Source organism: Platichthys flesus, chromosome 18, assembly GCF_949316205.1.
Source record: "Platichthys flesus chromosome 18, fPlaFle2.1, whole genome shotgun sequence".
NCBI lineage: Eukaryota > Metazoa > Chordata > Actinopteri > Pleuronectiformes > Pleuronectidae > Platichthys > Platichthys flesus.
Genome location: NC_084962.1, coordinates 3,593,821 through 3,609,388, shown reverse-complemented (window position 1 = coordinate 3,609,388; position 15,568 = coordinate 3,593,821). Strand labels below are relative to the sequence as shown.

Genomic DNA, 15,568 nt, shown 5'->3' with positions numbered 1-15,568 from the left:
ACTCATTACGATTAACATTAGACTCAATAGCGCCTCTAAAAAAGAAAAATGTCAAACATAGTAAATTAGCTCCGTGGTATAATTCTCAGACAAATGAGTTAAAACAATTATCAAGAAAACTAGAAAGGAAGTGGCGCTCCAGCAACAATGTTGAAAACCTCATAGACTGGAAGAATAGTGTTAAAGAATATAAAAAGGCTCTCCACAAAGTAAGAGCCGCCTACTATTCAAAACTAATAGAAGAGAATAAAAATAACCCCAGGTTTCTCTTCTGCACTGTAGCCAGGCTGACAGAGAGTCACACCTCCACCGAACCCAGTATTCCTCCATCCCTAAATAGCAATATCTTTATGACCTTTTTTAATGATAAAATTCAAACTATTAGAAATAAAATCAACCATCTCCTGCCCTCAATTGGCACTAATACCCTCCCAACAACAGAGATCTCAGAAACGGCTGAGAATCCTACCCATTACTTAGACAGCTTCTCTCTGATCACCCGTGATCAGTTTACCAAATTAATCTCAGGTTCTAAACCAACAACCTGTATCTTAGATCCCATTCCTACCAACTTACTTAAAGACATTCTGCCCCTAATTGATAGTTCGTTACTTAACATTATCAATCTGTCATTATCATCAGGTTATGTACCACAGTCTTTTAAAATAGCTGTCATCAAACCCCTACTCAAAAAACCCACCCTAGACCCAGAGGTTTTAGCCAATTACAGACCAATATCTAACCTCTCCTTCATTTCTAAAATCTTAGAAAAAGTGGTAGCCAATCAGCTGTGTGAGTTTCTCCAGGAAAATAATATATATGAAGACTTTCAATCGGGGTTTAGAGCCAATCACAGTACAGAGACAGCCTTGGCAAAAGTCACTAATGACCTTTTAATAGCCTCAGATCAGGGACTTGTGTCTGTCCTCGTTCTGTTAGATCTCAGTGCAGCATTCGACACAATTGACCATCAAATTTTATTACAAAGACTAAAACAGTTAATTAACATTAATGGAACCGCCCTTAACTGGTTTAAATCGTATTTTTCTGATCGCTCCCAATTTGTGCAAATTAATGATGAGTCATCTGTGCGCACCAAAGTTAATCATGGTGTTCCACAGGGCTCTGTGCTCGGCCCAATTTTATTCTCATTATATATGCTTCCACTAGGAAACATTATCAGGACACACTCGGTAAATTTCCACTGCTATGCGGATGACACCCAGTTATATTTGTCAATAAAACCTGAACAAAGTAATCAATTAACTAAACTTCGAACATGTCTCAAGGACATAAAAACCTGGATGACCCGCAATTTTCTCTTATTAAACTCAGACAAAACAGAGGTTATAATACTTGGCCCCAAACACCTTAGAGATGCATTATCTAATGATATAGCTGCGCTAGACGACATTGCCCTTGCTTCCAATGAAACAGTCAGGAACTTGGGAGTGATCTTCGATCCTGATTTATCCTTTAATAGTCACTTAAAACAAATTTCTAGGACCGCTTTTTTCCACTTGCGTAATATTTCAAAAATTAGACATGTCCTTTCACAAAAAGATGCAGAAAAACTAGTCCACGCCTTTGTTACATCGAGACTGGACTATTGTAATTCATTATTATCAGGCTCCAGCAGGAAGTCGTTAAAGACTCTACAGCTTGTCCAAAATGCTGCAGCACGTGTCCTGACGAGAACAAAGAGAAGAGAGCACATTTCTCCAATATTAGCATCACTACACTGGCTTCCAGTTAAATCTAGAATAGAATTTAAAATTCTCCTCCTCACCTTCAAGGCCCTTAATAATATAGCGCCTTTATACCTTAAAGAGCTGTTAATACCTTATAAACCCACTAGAGCACTCCGCTCCCAGAATTCAAGCCTACTTGTCGTCCCTAAATTCTCTAAAAGTAGAGTAGGAGCCAGAGCTTTTAGCCATCAAGCCCCTCGGCTGTGGAATAATCTACCACTTTCAGTTCGGGAGGCAGTCACCATCTGTTCGTTTAAAAGTAGGCTCAAAACCTTTCTTTTTGATAAAGCTTATAGTTAGAGCTAATTAGTGCGCCAGAACGTTACTTGTTCTATTTTATGACACATGACACACGGAGCTTCTCTTTCCAGCTTCTCCTTCCTCTTCTCCATCCCTATCCCCCTTCCCCGGAATCCCTTTGCTTTATCACCCGCAGATCCAGGGCCTCTGTGGCCGCACCATGGATTACGGTTTGTGGATCGCGCACCGGGGGTCGCGGTGTTGGATCCAGTGTGGCGGATTCTGAGTCATGTGGGCTGATCGTGGTGCTGGTGGCGGACCCTGTGTCGCGTTGGCATTGGGCACGGGCGGTGGACCAGGACCGCAGTGGTGGCTTGTGATGGGTCCTCCTGGTGGGCGGCGGTGGACGGTGACTGAGGACTGAAGTGGCGTCTGGTCTGGATGGTGGATCGTGGTCTAGATGGTTGCTGAGCATGGACTGTGCTTCATCAATGCTGCTAGAGACTTTGATTATTGATGATGTTCTCCTGCACGTGGCATCTATTGCACTTCTGTCCGTCCTGGGAGAGGGATCCCTCACATGTGGCTCTCTCTGAGGTTTCTACATATTTTTACCCTGTTAAAAGGGTTTTTTGTAGTTTTTCCTTACTCTTGCTGAGGGTTAAGGACAGAGGATGTCACACCCTGTTAAAGCCCTATGAGATGAATTGTAATTTGTGAATATGGGCTATACAAATAAAATTTGATTGATTGATTGATTGATGTGGAAGAACAGAAAATTGGAATCGTGAAGCTGCAGAAATGATGCGATGCAAAACCTCATCAACATCTTGTGGAATTCATGCCATGAAGAACTGCAGCTGTTTTGAGGAACTACGTAGTACAAAGTTCCTAATAAAGTGCTCCACAAGTAAAGGTCTTCTTTAACATATTTCAATTTAAACATTATTTTATATATGTACTTGGTAATATTTACATTTCTGTAAATCTTTATTGCTGTTTAAATAATTATAGTCAGGTTCACTGTACTTTGGTTTCCTAAAACTGTACCAGTCTATACGTAACATGGCATCAGAATTTTTAAATTCAATTAAATATATATATTATTTAAATTGATTGTGCAAAAACCGCATGTGAAGGATTACTCTGTGATATTTTGTCATATTTTGTGTGTATCTCGACTCTCAAAACATATTTCCAACCCATCGGAAATACTGCTGTCCCAAAGTGTGTATCCCCTTATCAGCTGTTGAATTGTGTTAAGATTCAATGTGTTTTATTTTTATTTTAGTTCAGTAATTCATTAATCATTTCCTTCTACCCTTGGTTCATGACATCAACATTTCTTTTTTGTAAATGTTGGCATGTACCTTGAAGTGTTGATAATAGTAGTCTGGCTATAGACTATAATGACTTGCCTGCGGTGCACCTGCAGGCCAGTTGTCACAGCCTGCATTACTTTTTGACAATTTTACAAATAATCTGCGGGTGAAACAGAATGTGTATTCTGCAGAATGCTGACTTTTTTGCAACCTGTTCACAGGTGTCCATAGTGTTAATGGCATTGCATTCAATGAATGGCACTGCTATGGATGAGATGATAACATTCAATCCAGGAAGTCCAGTTTTAATAATAGCCTCAGCAGACACAAACACACAGCAACTTAAAATCAGCGGGAGTAGGATCTTAGAACTAATTCACAAATGTAATTTTATCTTCCAACTCGACAAAAGCGATTTTAATCAGTAAACTTTCTCTACCAGGAGTACTTAATATGAAATGGATGAGCGGATATGACCAGTCCCACATTAACAAGTGTTACAAATTGTCCTGAAAGGCCACTCTCAAAGGCCAAGGAAAATGCCCGTTATCACAGCCTCCTTCTGGCTGCATCCTACTGCCTCCACAGTCTCTCCCTAAAAACTATTTTTTTCATATCATTGTCATCTTGACTTAGGCAATCATGAGCGTGAACACATTTAAAGCCACAAAAAACATGACAGAAGTAGTGAAGGTCACACCTACACCTCTGTGTGTGCACACATCTGTTGAATTGCCTGTTCTGGAAAATTCCAAAAATTTGCATAGATTTTTTCTTGGAACATGACTTCCAGATGCTTTCAGAGGATTCTGCAGGCACTTTCTCCGGTTAATGCTTTGGCCTTTAAAGCCCTCACACTTCTTGACATGCAGTCATCTCAGTGTGCATCTCATATTTTATCTGGTTTTGGCATCTCTCTGAGCTGAGACATGTTCTTGAAGATCGGTGTCTAAAAGGGTCATGAGCCTGTCTGCATGGAGTCCACTTTAGAGGATGCACACTGCATGTTTATGCGTAATCATGGTCCAGATGACTTCGGGCAAAAGAAAACATTTGCTGTGCCTTGGAAAATACCGGGGCCCATTAACCCCAGTTTCGTCCCCATCTACATCTTAACATCACTTGACTAGAAACCTATTTCCATTTTTCTACAGAAGATGATGGTGAATTGGATCATTTAATACCATTATGTATCCAAATCTATCTAGCTACCCTTTGCCTGAGGAGTTGTACAGTCGTGATGTGGTGTTCCTCGGAGCACGATTTATCAGCCATAACATTTTTTTATTAGCTGCTGCCAAAAATTCCACAGAAACTTCTCATGAGTGGCATTTTTTTCTACCCAACTCCCAGGACTACCGCAAGGGCCTAAAGCTGCAGGCAACAGTCTTAAACCTTAGCAAGGACCTGGCATGGGAAGATGAAAAGAGCCAACCTAGGCCAATGCAATAAGCTTACTCACAGTTGCACAGAGCTTTTGAAACTGTTTATTTTTTTTCTGCCTGTACATTAATGTTCATTTTGCGTGGTAAGCTCAGTCTGCCACAGTGAGGACCTTTTGGGCAATAATCATTTCTTCAAAGGGCTGTTTATGAAGTTTTACTCACCAAAGTAATGAGATGTAATCCACAGATCTGCTTCCCGATCTGTGGATTACTGCCGTCACAAAAATGTCACCTAATTAGACTTTTGTATATGAACGGGCTACGCCATCATCCAGCATGGCTACCTACCTAGCTACCTAGCCACATTGCAGACACTCTCCGTGTACTTTGAGACTTCCTTAAGCTCTGAAATTACTTATCTCTCCTGACAGGCACTACCACAGCATCTATGTTGTTGAATAAAAAGGAAAAATACCAGGACAGACCTTGAAGCATGCAGCTATGACATTGTGTGTTTGAGATAAGATGTTACAGTTGTGCAGCGGAGTGAAATATGTTATTATACCAAACGTGCACCTCATGATGAATTACCCATCGTATCTTTTCATTGTGGTGGCAGTTAAACAAATGGAGGTAAAAGAAATGATTCTATTGAGAGGTGCCTTTGTAGCAAGATGACCTAGTCATGTACTACCTGTTCTCCGGCAGGTCCCAGGACTTCTGCTGTGAGACGTGTGGCTGCTCCATGCGCTCTGCCCTTCTGGCTCTGACCCCCAACAGCCACCCCAGCGCAGAGGACCACAAGGCCAAAGAACTGGCTCAGCAAATCAACTTCAAGGTACAGATCCCGGCACTTAACACAAGGTTTGACTCACAAGTAGCTTGGACATTTAAGTCCGAGAGCAAAAGAGCTATTTGCTGCTCTTACCTCCTCTTTTTGAAACAGCAGTTAACTAAATAAGATAAGATTCACATGGTTTATTATTAAACAGTACAGGTTCCACTGAAATAGTTAGATTAAAATATTTAACAATGAATAAGTTAATACTAGTCACAATACAGAAATACTGAATTGTTTACCAAACTTTTCTTACATATAACTTTCACAATAATAGCAAAATCCCTTTTTTTTCTTGTTGGCTTATACATCTATATAAACATAAAATACATATGCAGTTGTTGTTACATGGCCATTGTCTACTTTTACTCTTCAGTCTTTTTTAGAATGTCCTTCAATTATCTGCTTACTTTTATTGATACTCTGTGGTCACATCCTTGCTTCTCTGTGGTCACATCCTGATTGGTTACCAGCTCTTATTTGAGAATTGATGGTATTTGAGCAGCCCACTCTGATGTTTGTGATCACATGAGATGGCATTCACTGATTAATTAAATGATAAAAAAATTAAGTAATTTACTTTAATGTGGTGATGATGTCAATTTGGGCTCCTATTATCCAGCCTCATAGCGATGACTGCGGTCTCCTGTGTGTCAATACAGGCAGAGTCAAGTTCATCCAGACCAGCAAGTGAGAGTGGAGGTGCTGAGAGCCATCCATCCCCACTCTGCGAGGGAGACACCTCTCCTTCTGCCGCCCAGGAAGCTGCTGACTCTCCCCCGGCTGAACAGGTGGGCGTTACTCTGCCACTCTCAGGTCACACAGCACAGCACATCACCTGCCTCCAGTCAACAGATCATCTACACAACAGACCGCCTCCATGGTTTTATACAGAAAGTTTTCATCTGGTCAGTGACTCAAATAATGTGACTTGACTGGCAACAATTTCACAAACCACAATTTTGTCACAGGGTTTAAGTTTCTTCTAACTTGCCATTCACTTTGGTTCTTATTTGATCGAGAAAGTTAATTCACAATAGTAGTTCATCATTTTTGTCAAGGTTATATTTTTGTTTTATTTAGTTGGTTTACTCTTCTGGATGAAGCATCTCAATCATGTCTCAGGCCTCATGTCTCTGCGACTGCAATGTATTTCACCCCAGTCTGCAACACATTGCAGAGGATGTTGCCTAGGTAACAAACAATAGGGATCAAAGTAAACGATGAATCTAAGCAAAGTAATTCTGGTTTGTTTTAAACAAGGTCATATGTTTCTATCATCTACATAATTTCCATCAGTTTCAGATTCTGCTTTATTTACCAAGCAAATGAAATACAATGATCTGCTTGTACAGCAAATCGAATACCTGTCATAGATGTAATAATTATAATAATTATTAAACACTTTAGTCATATAGCACCTTTCAAAACATAGTTTCTTCGCTCTACAGTGCTTTACAAGTCAAAAACACGGTCTTGTGAAAAATTGAAGGCAAGCAGTTACAATAGAAAACTATTAAAAGTAGTTTGGAAACCACACTGCATTAGGGCACACATGTACGCAAATAGAAAATGTTACAGATGCGAAAAGAGTAGAAAGAAGTAAAACATTATGGAATTATTACTATAGTCTATAAGATCAGTAGATAATAATATTTATGTCAATATGTATATAAAATCCAATTAAACAGTTTGTTTAAGCCTTAAAGGGATAGTTCACTGAAAAATTAAAATTCTGTCATTATCTATTTACAACTATGTCGATGGAGGGATGGGTGAAGTATTTAAGGTTGCTTCAAAGTTTACACACTTTACCATCCCCTATCCCTTTAATACAATTAGAGATATTGAAGCTAATGTGGTACATATAGAATAAATCAGCTGAAAAGAGTTGATATAAACAAACATATAGTCAGTTCACATACAGAAATTATGCTTGTGTTTGTCTCCGCTAATTCCTTTACCTGATGTTTAGCATAATTAAAGACAGACTTCAGTCTTCAGCTTTCTGTTTTTTTGCTTTTCAATCCACCAGAAGTTTTAGTCGGAGCAGTGGGTGTTCCAACGCTCCACAGTGGGCAATCACAAGGATTACGTGGTGCTGTCTGTATGCTGTCAATTACCAGACTTTCACATTGCTCCTTTTAATTGGTGGCACACTCCATCACCTGCTGATGTCCCACTGAGCTCCCAAATCATTTAAAATTTCAATGGGAGGAAACTACTCTGCAGGCCAGCTGTGTTTTTATTTGTTCTGGGTTAGTGTGTAAAATCAAGCATCAACATCAGCGCTCTCTCTTAACATCACCGGGAATTTGTTGTGGTAGCTCGAAAGCCCCCGTTTTCACAGCTTCTTTCCACCACTTCAGATGGTGTGGGTGGGTTCAGTCCCCTAAAGAGGATTGATTCCGGCGCGAGCTGCAGACGACCACAGTGACAGTCGGACAGTGAACTTAGATCAGTGCTTTTTTTTACCTCTGATGAACTAGACCTGCCATCTGTCGCTGAAGTTGGAGGGAAAAGATTTGTCTGGAATAAGATAGTCCATCCCGTGGTATCCCACACTGCCTTGCTGCTGTACACAGACCAAGGGGGTTTGATATGACTGTGTACTGCTTATTGCCTCCCCCAGTTTCTCCTGGCTCCCTCCAGCCACACTCTAATTGGATGAATTTTGTGTTTTCTATGTAAAAAGCTGAGGCCATCAGCACAGCTCATTGGTTAGTCATCCTCCTCACAGCCTTATTCTGACCACTCATTCTGTGTGATGTGGTCACTTTTAATGAGCATTAGCATCCTAAGTTAATGTTTCATAAACTCTGATAATAAGTTATTTATGATTGAAATGGGAGCAGATTTAAATTGTGCTGATCAGGGAAGGGAACACGATGCCTCACAAAAATCAGGGTTCACACAACTTTTGCAAACACGATGTGTGTGTTTGTGTGTTTCAGCACATTAAAGCAGAGAAGGGCTGCAACTGATGATGATTTCCATTATTGATTAATCTACTGATTAATTTCTCATTTAATCAGCTGCCTGGATCATAAAAGGGGAGATAAGAGTGGAAAATGCTCGTCACATTTACCCACAACCCAGGACTTCAAACATCCTCTTAGTTAAGAACACAATCATATTCAGTTTACTGTCATAGTAGAATAACACAACTGGTAAAATATTCAAATTTAATGATGCAGAAAATTTGATTCCCTTTTGCTAAAAATGACTTTACAGCATCTGAGCTCCATTACAGCTGCTGGAGATGATCCATTTTGTTTAAATGTTAAAAAGCTTAAAAAGCAAGATAAAAAATATGACATGATTAGACGCATGATTGGTGTGTGGCAGCATGTCCAAAAACATCTGGGGGAAACTGCCTCTCTCTCACTCTTTAGCCGATTATAGGGAAATAGATTTTTTCCCCCCTCAGGAAGGTCTGATGAAGGATTTAAAACTTGAGCAATACATGGATCTAAAAATACAACAAACAATCCTGTTAGTGAGCGTCAGATGTCATAAAAAAAAAAAGCTGATATATAAATATTGTATATTCTGTTATCAGTTCAACAAATACTTACAACTGAGAAACGTTATCAGGACAAAACAAACACATACGAAGGACCACCTACTCTGCTGACGTCTCTGAACCACTACAGTTTAAACCTATGTTTATGCTTCTCAGGGTCAATATTTTTGATTTGTTTGTTGCCACCACCTTATAATGATTGATACTTTTCTTAAATTGATAAAATCTTCAATTTAAGCTGCGGGCATCGATTGCTTCAGCCTTTCCTGACTCTGCTCTCACTCTCTCTCTCGCTCAACCCGACACACACTTGTCTCTCTATAGTTGTAAAGGACACTCATTTTCATAATGCATTCCAATCTAAACCTCATTCTGAACCTAAAACCAACTCTTAATCCTCAAACAACCCTTTGAATTTGTAGGGACAATTCCAAATGTCTTTTCATTGTAGACATCCTGGACAGAAAAATACGCGCGTGCACACACAAACACACACACACACACACACACACACACACATATAAACACATAAACATTGTCATCAGACTCATCTGTTAACGTGAACAGGGTAAAAACAACACTTGGTCTTCATGAACACAAATGACTGTTTGACAGAGTGGGGAGGTGAGATCCAATCACAAGTGGTGCCGGGCGCCACATTAATGATGAATTTTAATACCAGCGACGAGCTTAACACTCTCGACTTGTGATCAGATCTCTCAGGACAGATGTTAATACGAGTTCTGAATGGGGTCTTAGTCCAAATGATGGAATTAATGAAGATGTTCAAAAACCCCTCTGCAGTTCCTAAATCTGTCAATCTGTGAACATGTGTAGATTGGTTTGAGATCTACTTAAGCTGTATATAGAATAGTATAGCACCCTAATATGATTCTCTGCAGATGTATTCTTCTACATGTGACTTGTTGTAATCATAATCTTCACTCTGTTATTTGAATTCGGTACAGATGTGGATGTATACATGATATGGGACACCTTAATGAGCTGCAAACATGTATTTATGCTTATACAACATGCAAACTGTCAGAGAAATGGCTGCTGAAGAACAGATGTAGTGATTCTACAATGTTGGAGAAAAAAAACGCATTCCAACATCGCAGTTACTGAGCTGTAGCATGAAATCAGTGCAGCTGGATCCACAGGACACAAAGCGTATAGCCGATGAATTGACTAATTGTTTACACTTCCACAGCCTCATTTTGTCTCACTGATAATAAGTATTGATGCTGTTCTCCTCTTCCTCCTCCACAGCCTGAGGCGCCTCCTGCCACAGGCGTAGAGGGGTCGCAGCTCCAAACAGCCCCCAGCACTGGTCGCCCTCTCAGTCCCCGGCAGCGTCGCACCCAGCAGCACAGCCACCAGGCTCAGAGGGACAGCAGGCCGGTGTTCCCCGCGGCCCCTCTTCAGCCTCAGGTTGAGAGCCACGCGGGCTCGGTCGTCCTCATCGTGGTGCTCACCCTGGCCCTGGCTGCACTCATCTTCCGCAGGATCTACCTGGCACAAGAGTACAAGTTTGACTACGAGCTGTGAGCACACACACAGACACACTGGGCGACCCCTCCACCACCTCTTCCTTCCTCCTAACCCCACAGGTCAGCCCCCCCTGCCACCAACTCAACTGAACTTCGACCAGCTGAAGTGGAAGCAAGACTGAGGACAGTGACCGACACACTTAGTGGCATCCGTGCCCGTCTGCCCATCAGCAGAGGGTGCAGCCAGGAACTGTCATTCCTGCAGGGGGAGCCACTCCACTTACCACAACATCTCCAGGGTGTCTTTTAGGCAATGTGAATTTTTACTCTCCAGAGTATCATGCAATTTTAAGAATGGAAAGTTGAGTTTTCTTGTGATCGGCTCAGCAGTCACATCACAAAATGTCTCCCTCTGTGTATCTGTCTGTCCTTGGGCTGCCGCTAATTCCCTTTATTTTATTAAAAATGTGATATGAAATGCCAACAACGTAGAATCATGGGGGAATTTGTTCTCAGAGTAGTTATTTGGTCGCGGAAGCACAGGAAATATACTATAAAGAGTTATTTTTAATGGGCTTTGAATTCCTCTTCCAAACAGGGCTTTATTTTAACAGTGCAAGTGCAACATCCAGTTTAATGTGATGACTCGTTTAGCTCACATGGGTGTAGCTGGTTTATTAAATCCCCCGCTCCATGTCTTGCAGTGTAAATGCTCTCATCATTGTACAGTAGCAAGAATAAAGCAAGACATGCATATGTAGTGTGTTGGAAACAAAAGGAAAGGAGGCAGTCATTGATGAGCCCTCCTGATCTAATGTGACCTGTAGAAATGGACACAGTGCTGGGTTACTACGGACCAGTCGGATGTGTGGGTCTGTGTGTGTGTGGCTGCACCGGTCACATCAGAGGCTGCAGGTTCATCAACACACAGTTTGTGTACTGCCGCGTTTAGATGCCGACAGGGATTTTATGAACTGAAGTATTTTTCATCCAACATACTGCAGCTGTGATAACAGATACTTTAAGAATCAAGGAGTTGCTAATGGCTCAGTGCAGCCTGATGTGCTAACAACCATGAGATAAGTCATATTCTGTGACCTTGTGCAATGTGGGACTGCAGGGCTGTTGTATCACACTGTCTGCCGGTGAAGTCACATAGGAGGTCACACTTTCTGACGCAGGCCATGGGAAAACGCGACCGTGTTGTCCCTAGGATTATAAAGTTCAACTATTGTCTCCTGCTTGGACTGTGTCCTTTTCCCTGTTTTTTCAAATTAAAAAAAATCCCAACTGTCATCAGAGACATTGACCATGAGAAGACGTGACCCCCATTAAACCTGCATCTTAAAGAAATAAAGTATATGTAGAGTCGCGATATTATCCGTTTTCTCTCACCACTTTAGGAGAAATGATAACGTTCATATCGTTTAAATGACAACAGACACTTGTGAAAAGGGTCAGTGCATCCGTGCAGCAAGATGTCCTGCGGTCTCGCATTAAAGGGTCACACCGGCGGTTTCACACATCAAAGTGTGTCTGCGGGTGGTGGGGTCATACGGAGCTGAGTACGGCGCCAGATGGAGCAGTGTGAAGTCTGAGAAATGTCCTGGAGCGATGTCACTTCAGTCAGCGTGGGATGGGCCTGAAGACTACAAATTGTTATTATTTTTCTTGATAGTGGATGAGAGTTACAGTATATTAGCCACTACGAGCACAACACCACAAAATATCTGACCAAACTGTTGGTGGCCAAGTTGCATTGTAGGATATGTAGATGTATATTCAAATTTTTCCAGCCACAGTTTCATAAAGAACATACACATTTTTCGCTCTTCTCATATAGACATAGGAGATCTGTAACTTGTGCAGTGCTCACACTATGGTCCATAAACGTTTTACTGTCCACGCAGACAGCTATACCTCCGCTGCAGTTGTTCAATCAATGCAGTTCTCGCTCTTATCACTCTCACACGTCTCTCAGAATCAGCGGCGTGTGAGAGTGACCGTTGTCTGCGAAACGCACAAAGTGTTCAAATCGAACTCTCCGCTGAGCTGGACACGACATTAACGAAATCAAAGAGAATTTCAAGGAATTCCAGGGAAGGTAGTGAACGGTCTGCGCTGGTCTAAATGCAGTTCCTGGGGTTATAATTCCCATCAGTCCCGTCAGGATGATGAGGGAACTGTTCCAGAATTGGCTACTGAAATATAGCTATTATCACCATGGCAACATTTACCGATGAGATCATTTGACGGCATTATTCGCACCATTAAACCGGCAGGTTCAGTTCAGGTTTGACTCATTGGATCTGCAGCCTGACTCTGCCTTCACCCCCACATCAGTTTTTATTTATTTTCATTTGAATCTGGAAGTGTTTATTTTTTTTCTGCTGACACTTTAAATCCATTGGTTTATATCTCTTCCCCCCTTGCTGCTTCTCTCCCCTGCTGCTTCGCAGTATTCGCTTTGCGTCCCTGTGCATTAATCTCATTTGACTGGGATTCTCTGAAGCTGTATGCAAACACACATTTCCCCCCACCTTGTATAAATAGACTTGAACACTGTCTAACGTTTACCCTCTTTGATAAACTTTGAGTAGGGTGGTGAGACTCACAGGAACTGGGAAGCAATTCATAATTCATTCCGATAGATTTGACAGCATACAAATATACAGAGGTGGTCGTAGAAGCCTACCTGTTGAGTGGAACAACTTATCTTAGTAGTTTTTCTCTTAATTGAGCAACATCTTCTCCCTGTATACTCGTGCAGGGTTTACTTGAAGACAGCAGAGTTTCTCACAATCGCTCCATTTCTGCCTCTTTAGTCCGGCTGGTGAACTGACATGAACAGAAAATAAATGACTTGAAGGATAAAATGTATTTGCAATGTGTGAAGTTTTATCGTTTCTTAATTATATCTATCGATCTTACAGGGAATATGTAGGATACTGTTCAATAATCTTGAAGATTGGTTTAATTCCAAGTTCTAGTGTTGAAACACAAGTAAGAGTCTAGGACCATGTTAATCATTGCTGATCTAAAGAAATGTCTGCCTCATGGTGATGCTACAGGAAATGTCTGTGGTCAATGGATTCAGCCTATGGTTATAATAACTGTCAATTTTAATAAAGATTAATGGCAATCATACTATTTGTTGACGTAACTCAATCAGGATCCCAAAATCTCATGCCCACGATCCCATGACACATCAGGAAACCTCTTTTGCCTTCTGCTCGATTTATGCTTCAAGTATTAATCAGGTTTCATACGTCAAGTCTGGACATGAAAATCTGGAAATAGGCATCGGATTTAATATTTAATGGTTCAGTTGTTTAATTGAATTAACTATCTACAAAGACATAATTAACATAGTTTTGAAGGCAGGATGTTCTACTCTGTCGAATTTAAATAATTAGAAAGACTTGAAATTCGCTTAGATAAATGAATACATAACTGGAACACGCTCTCAACACCTGACTTCGGTCTTGCTTTGTTTCATTAGACCTAGAAATTATTTTGAATAATTCACAATGCGATGTGGACTTTTTAAGATTTGAAACCTTGAGACAATTTACAGATTAGATTTTTTTATTCATCCCACACTTTGGACTTTGGTCTCATTCCTGCTCTAAACAGCTCTGGTTTGATTCACTTTTATATAACAAACATTATTGAAATATATTATTTTAATAATTAACATCTCGTTCAAACAGACAAGAAAAATTGACGCTGAGAAAACACTTTTTCCTTTACATTGCCTTCAGAGAATAGCCTTAGGAGTAACAATTTTAGCTCTTGTGCAAAGTCTTTGTCCAAAAATTGGAATAAAATGATCAGGCTCAACAGGCCGAAAATCCCAGTAGTAAAACGGTCTGTTCCGCAGTTTGGTTAGTCAGCCTCAAAGCCCTTTTTATTCCTTTAAAAAAAGGGAAATCTTTTCTTGTTGATGAAACCCCCCTCAGTCGTTGAATGCTCAGAACTAATCTTGGCTGGACACAGTCGTGGAGAAAACATGATTTTGACTTGATAATACCTTTTAATCTTTTGAGATCAAAAACACTTTGTCAAGCGGAAGGAACAGAATGTTCCTCCGCCTCCACGAAATAAAGTCAGAGCTCGCGTAAGGAGTCAGAGCCGTGTGACGCAGGTCAAAGGTCAAGACAACAACAAAATTGAGGTGGGGGAACATTTTGTTCCTTGGACATATAGTGAAAAGTGGATTTGTTAACTTTTGTAGGAGACCCATTTTAAAAAGTATTAATCCTGAATAAAGTGAGTTTCAGAAGGAAATACTCCACTGGCTGCTTATGTAATTTCATATCCGCTGCCTTTCTAACCCTGCAGACTGGGAGGAGCAGACACACGTGGACGTCCAAGTCCTAATGTCATTTTGAGACTATTTTACAAGTTTACAAAGATAGAAATAATTACACTTTTTTAGCCTAATTTTCTGATGCAAATCAGTTACACTTAGTACAGACACAAAATCCTCAAAAGCTCTTTAGTATTTCAAACCCTTCTACGTGCTCTTTTTTGTGTTGTTTTAATGTGTTCCCTTGAATAGATTGTCGTGACAAAAATATTTAATGTAGAATAGTTAGCCAGCCCATTGACATGAAAGTAGAGAATAATAAATGGAGATATCGAGTTTTCAGTAATAGTCTTTTTAAATACAAATTTGATCCGGTACGTTTTTCACCCAGACAACTTTATAAAAGAAAATAATTTTGACTTTAAAGGTCAATGTGGAGGATTTAGTGGGATCTATTAGCATATAATATACATAATTGTGTTTTCATTTGTGTTAAGTCACCTGAAAATAAGACTCATTGTCTGTGTCCATTATCTTAAACCCGTTAAGAGGGAGCAGGTCTTCTCCCCTTAAAGCTGTGGTAGATTTAGATATGGGTGGCATATATAAAAAGTGAATAAAGCAAGCCCAAAAATACCCTGTGTGGTTATATTCATACATTTTCTATCTCTCAGTGGCATCTAACGGTATGATGTCACCGC

The 15,568-nt window shown here is 40.5% G+C and overlaps 1 protein-coding gene across 1 annotated transcript in view; it reads left to right on the top strand.

Moving 5' to 3' along the window:
* ube2j1 (ubiquitin-conjugating enzyme E2, J1) overlaps positions 1-13,702 on the top strand; it is a 41,028-nt gene extending 27,326 nt beyond the window's left edge. Inside the window, exons 6-8 of the mRNA XM_062411123.1 lie at positions 5,407-5,536; positions 6,199-6,327; positions 10,335-13,702. Of these exons, the coding sequence (XP_062267107.1) occupies positions 5,407-5,536; positions 6,199-6,327; positions 10,335-10,613 (538 nt within the window). The 3' untranslated portion in view covers positions 10,614-13,702. The remainder of the gene's footprint in view (positions 1-5,406; positions 5,537-6,198; positions 6,328-10,334) is intronic.
* The last annotated feature ends 1,866 nt before the right edge of the window (positions 13,703-15,568 follow it).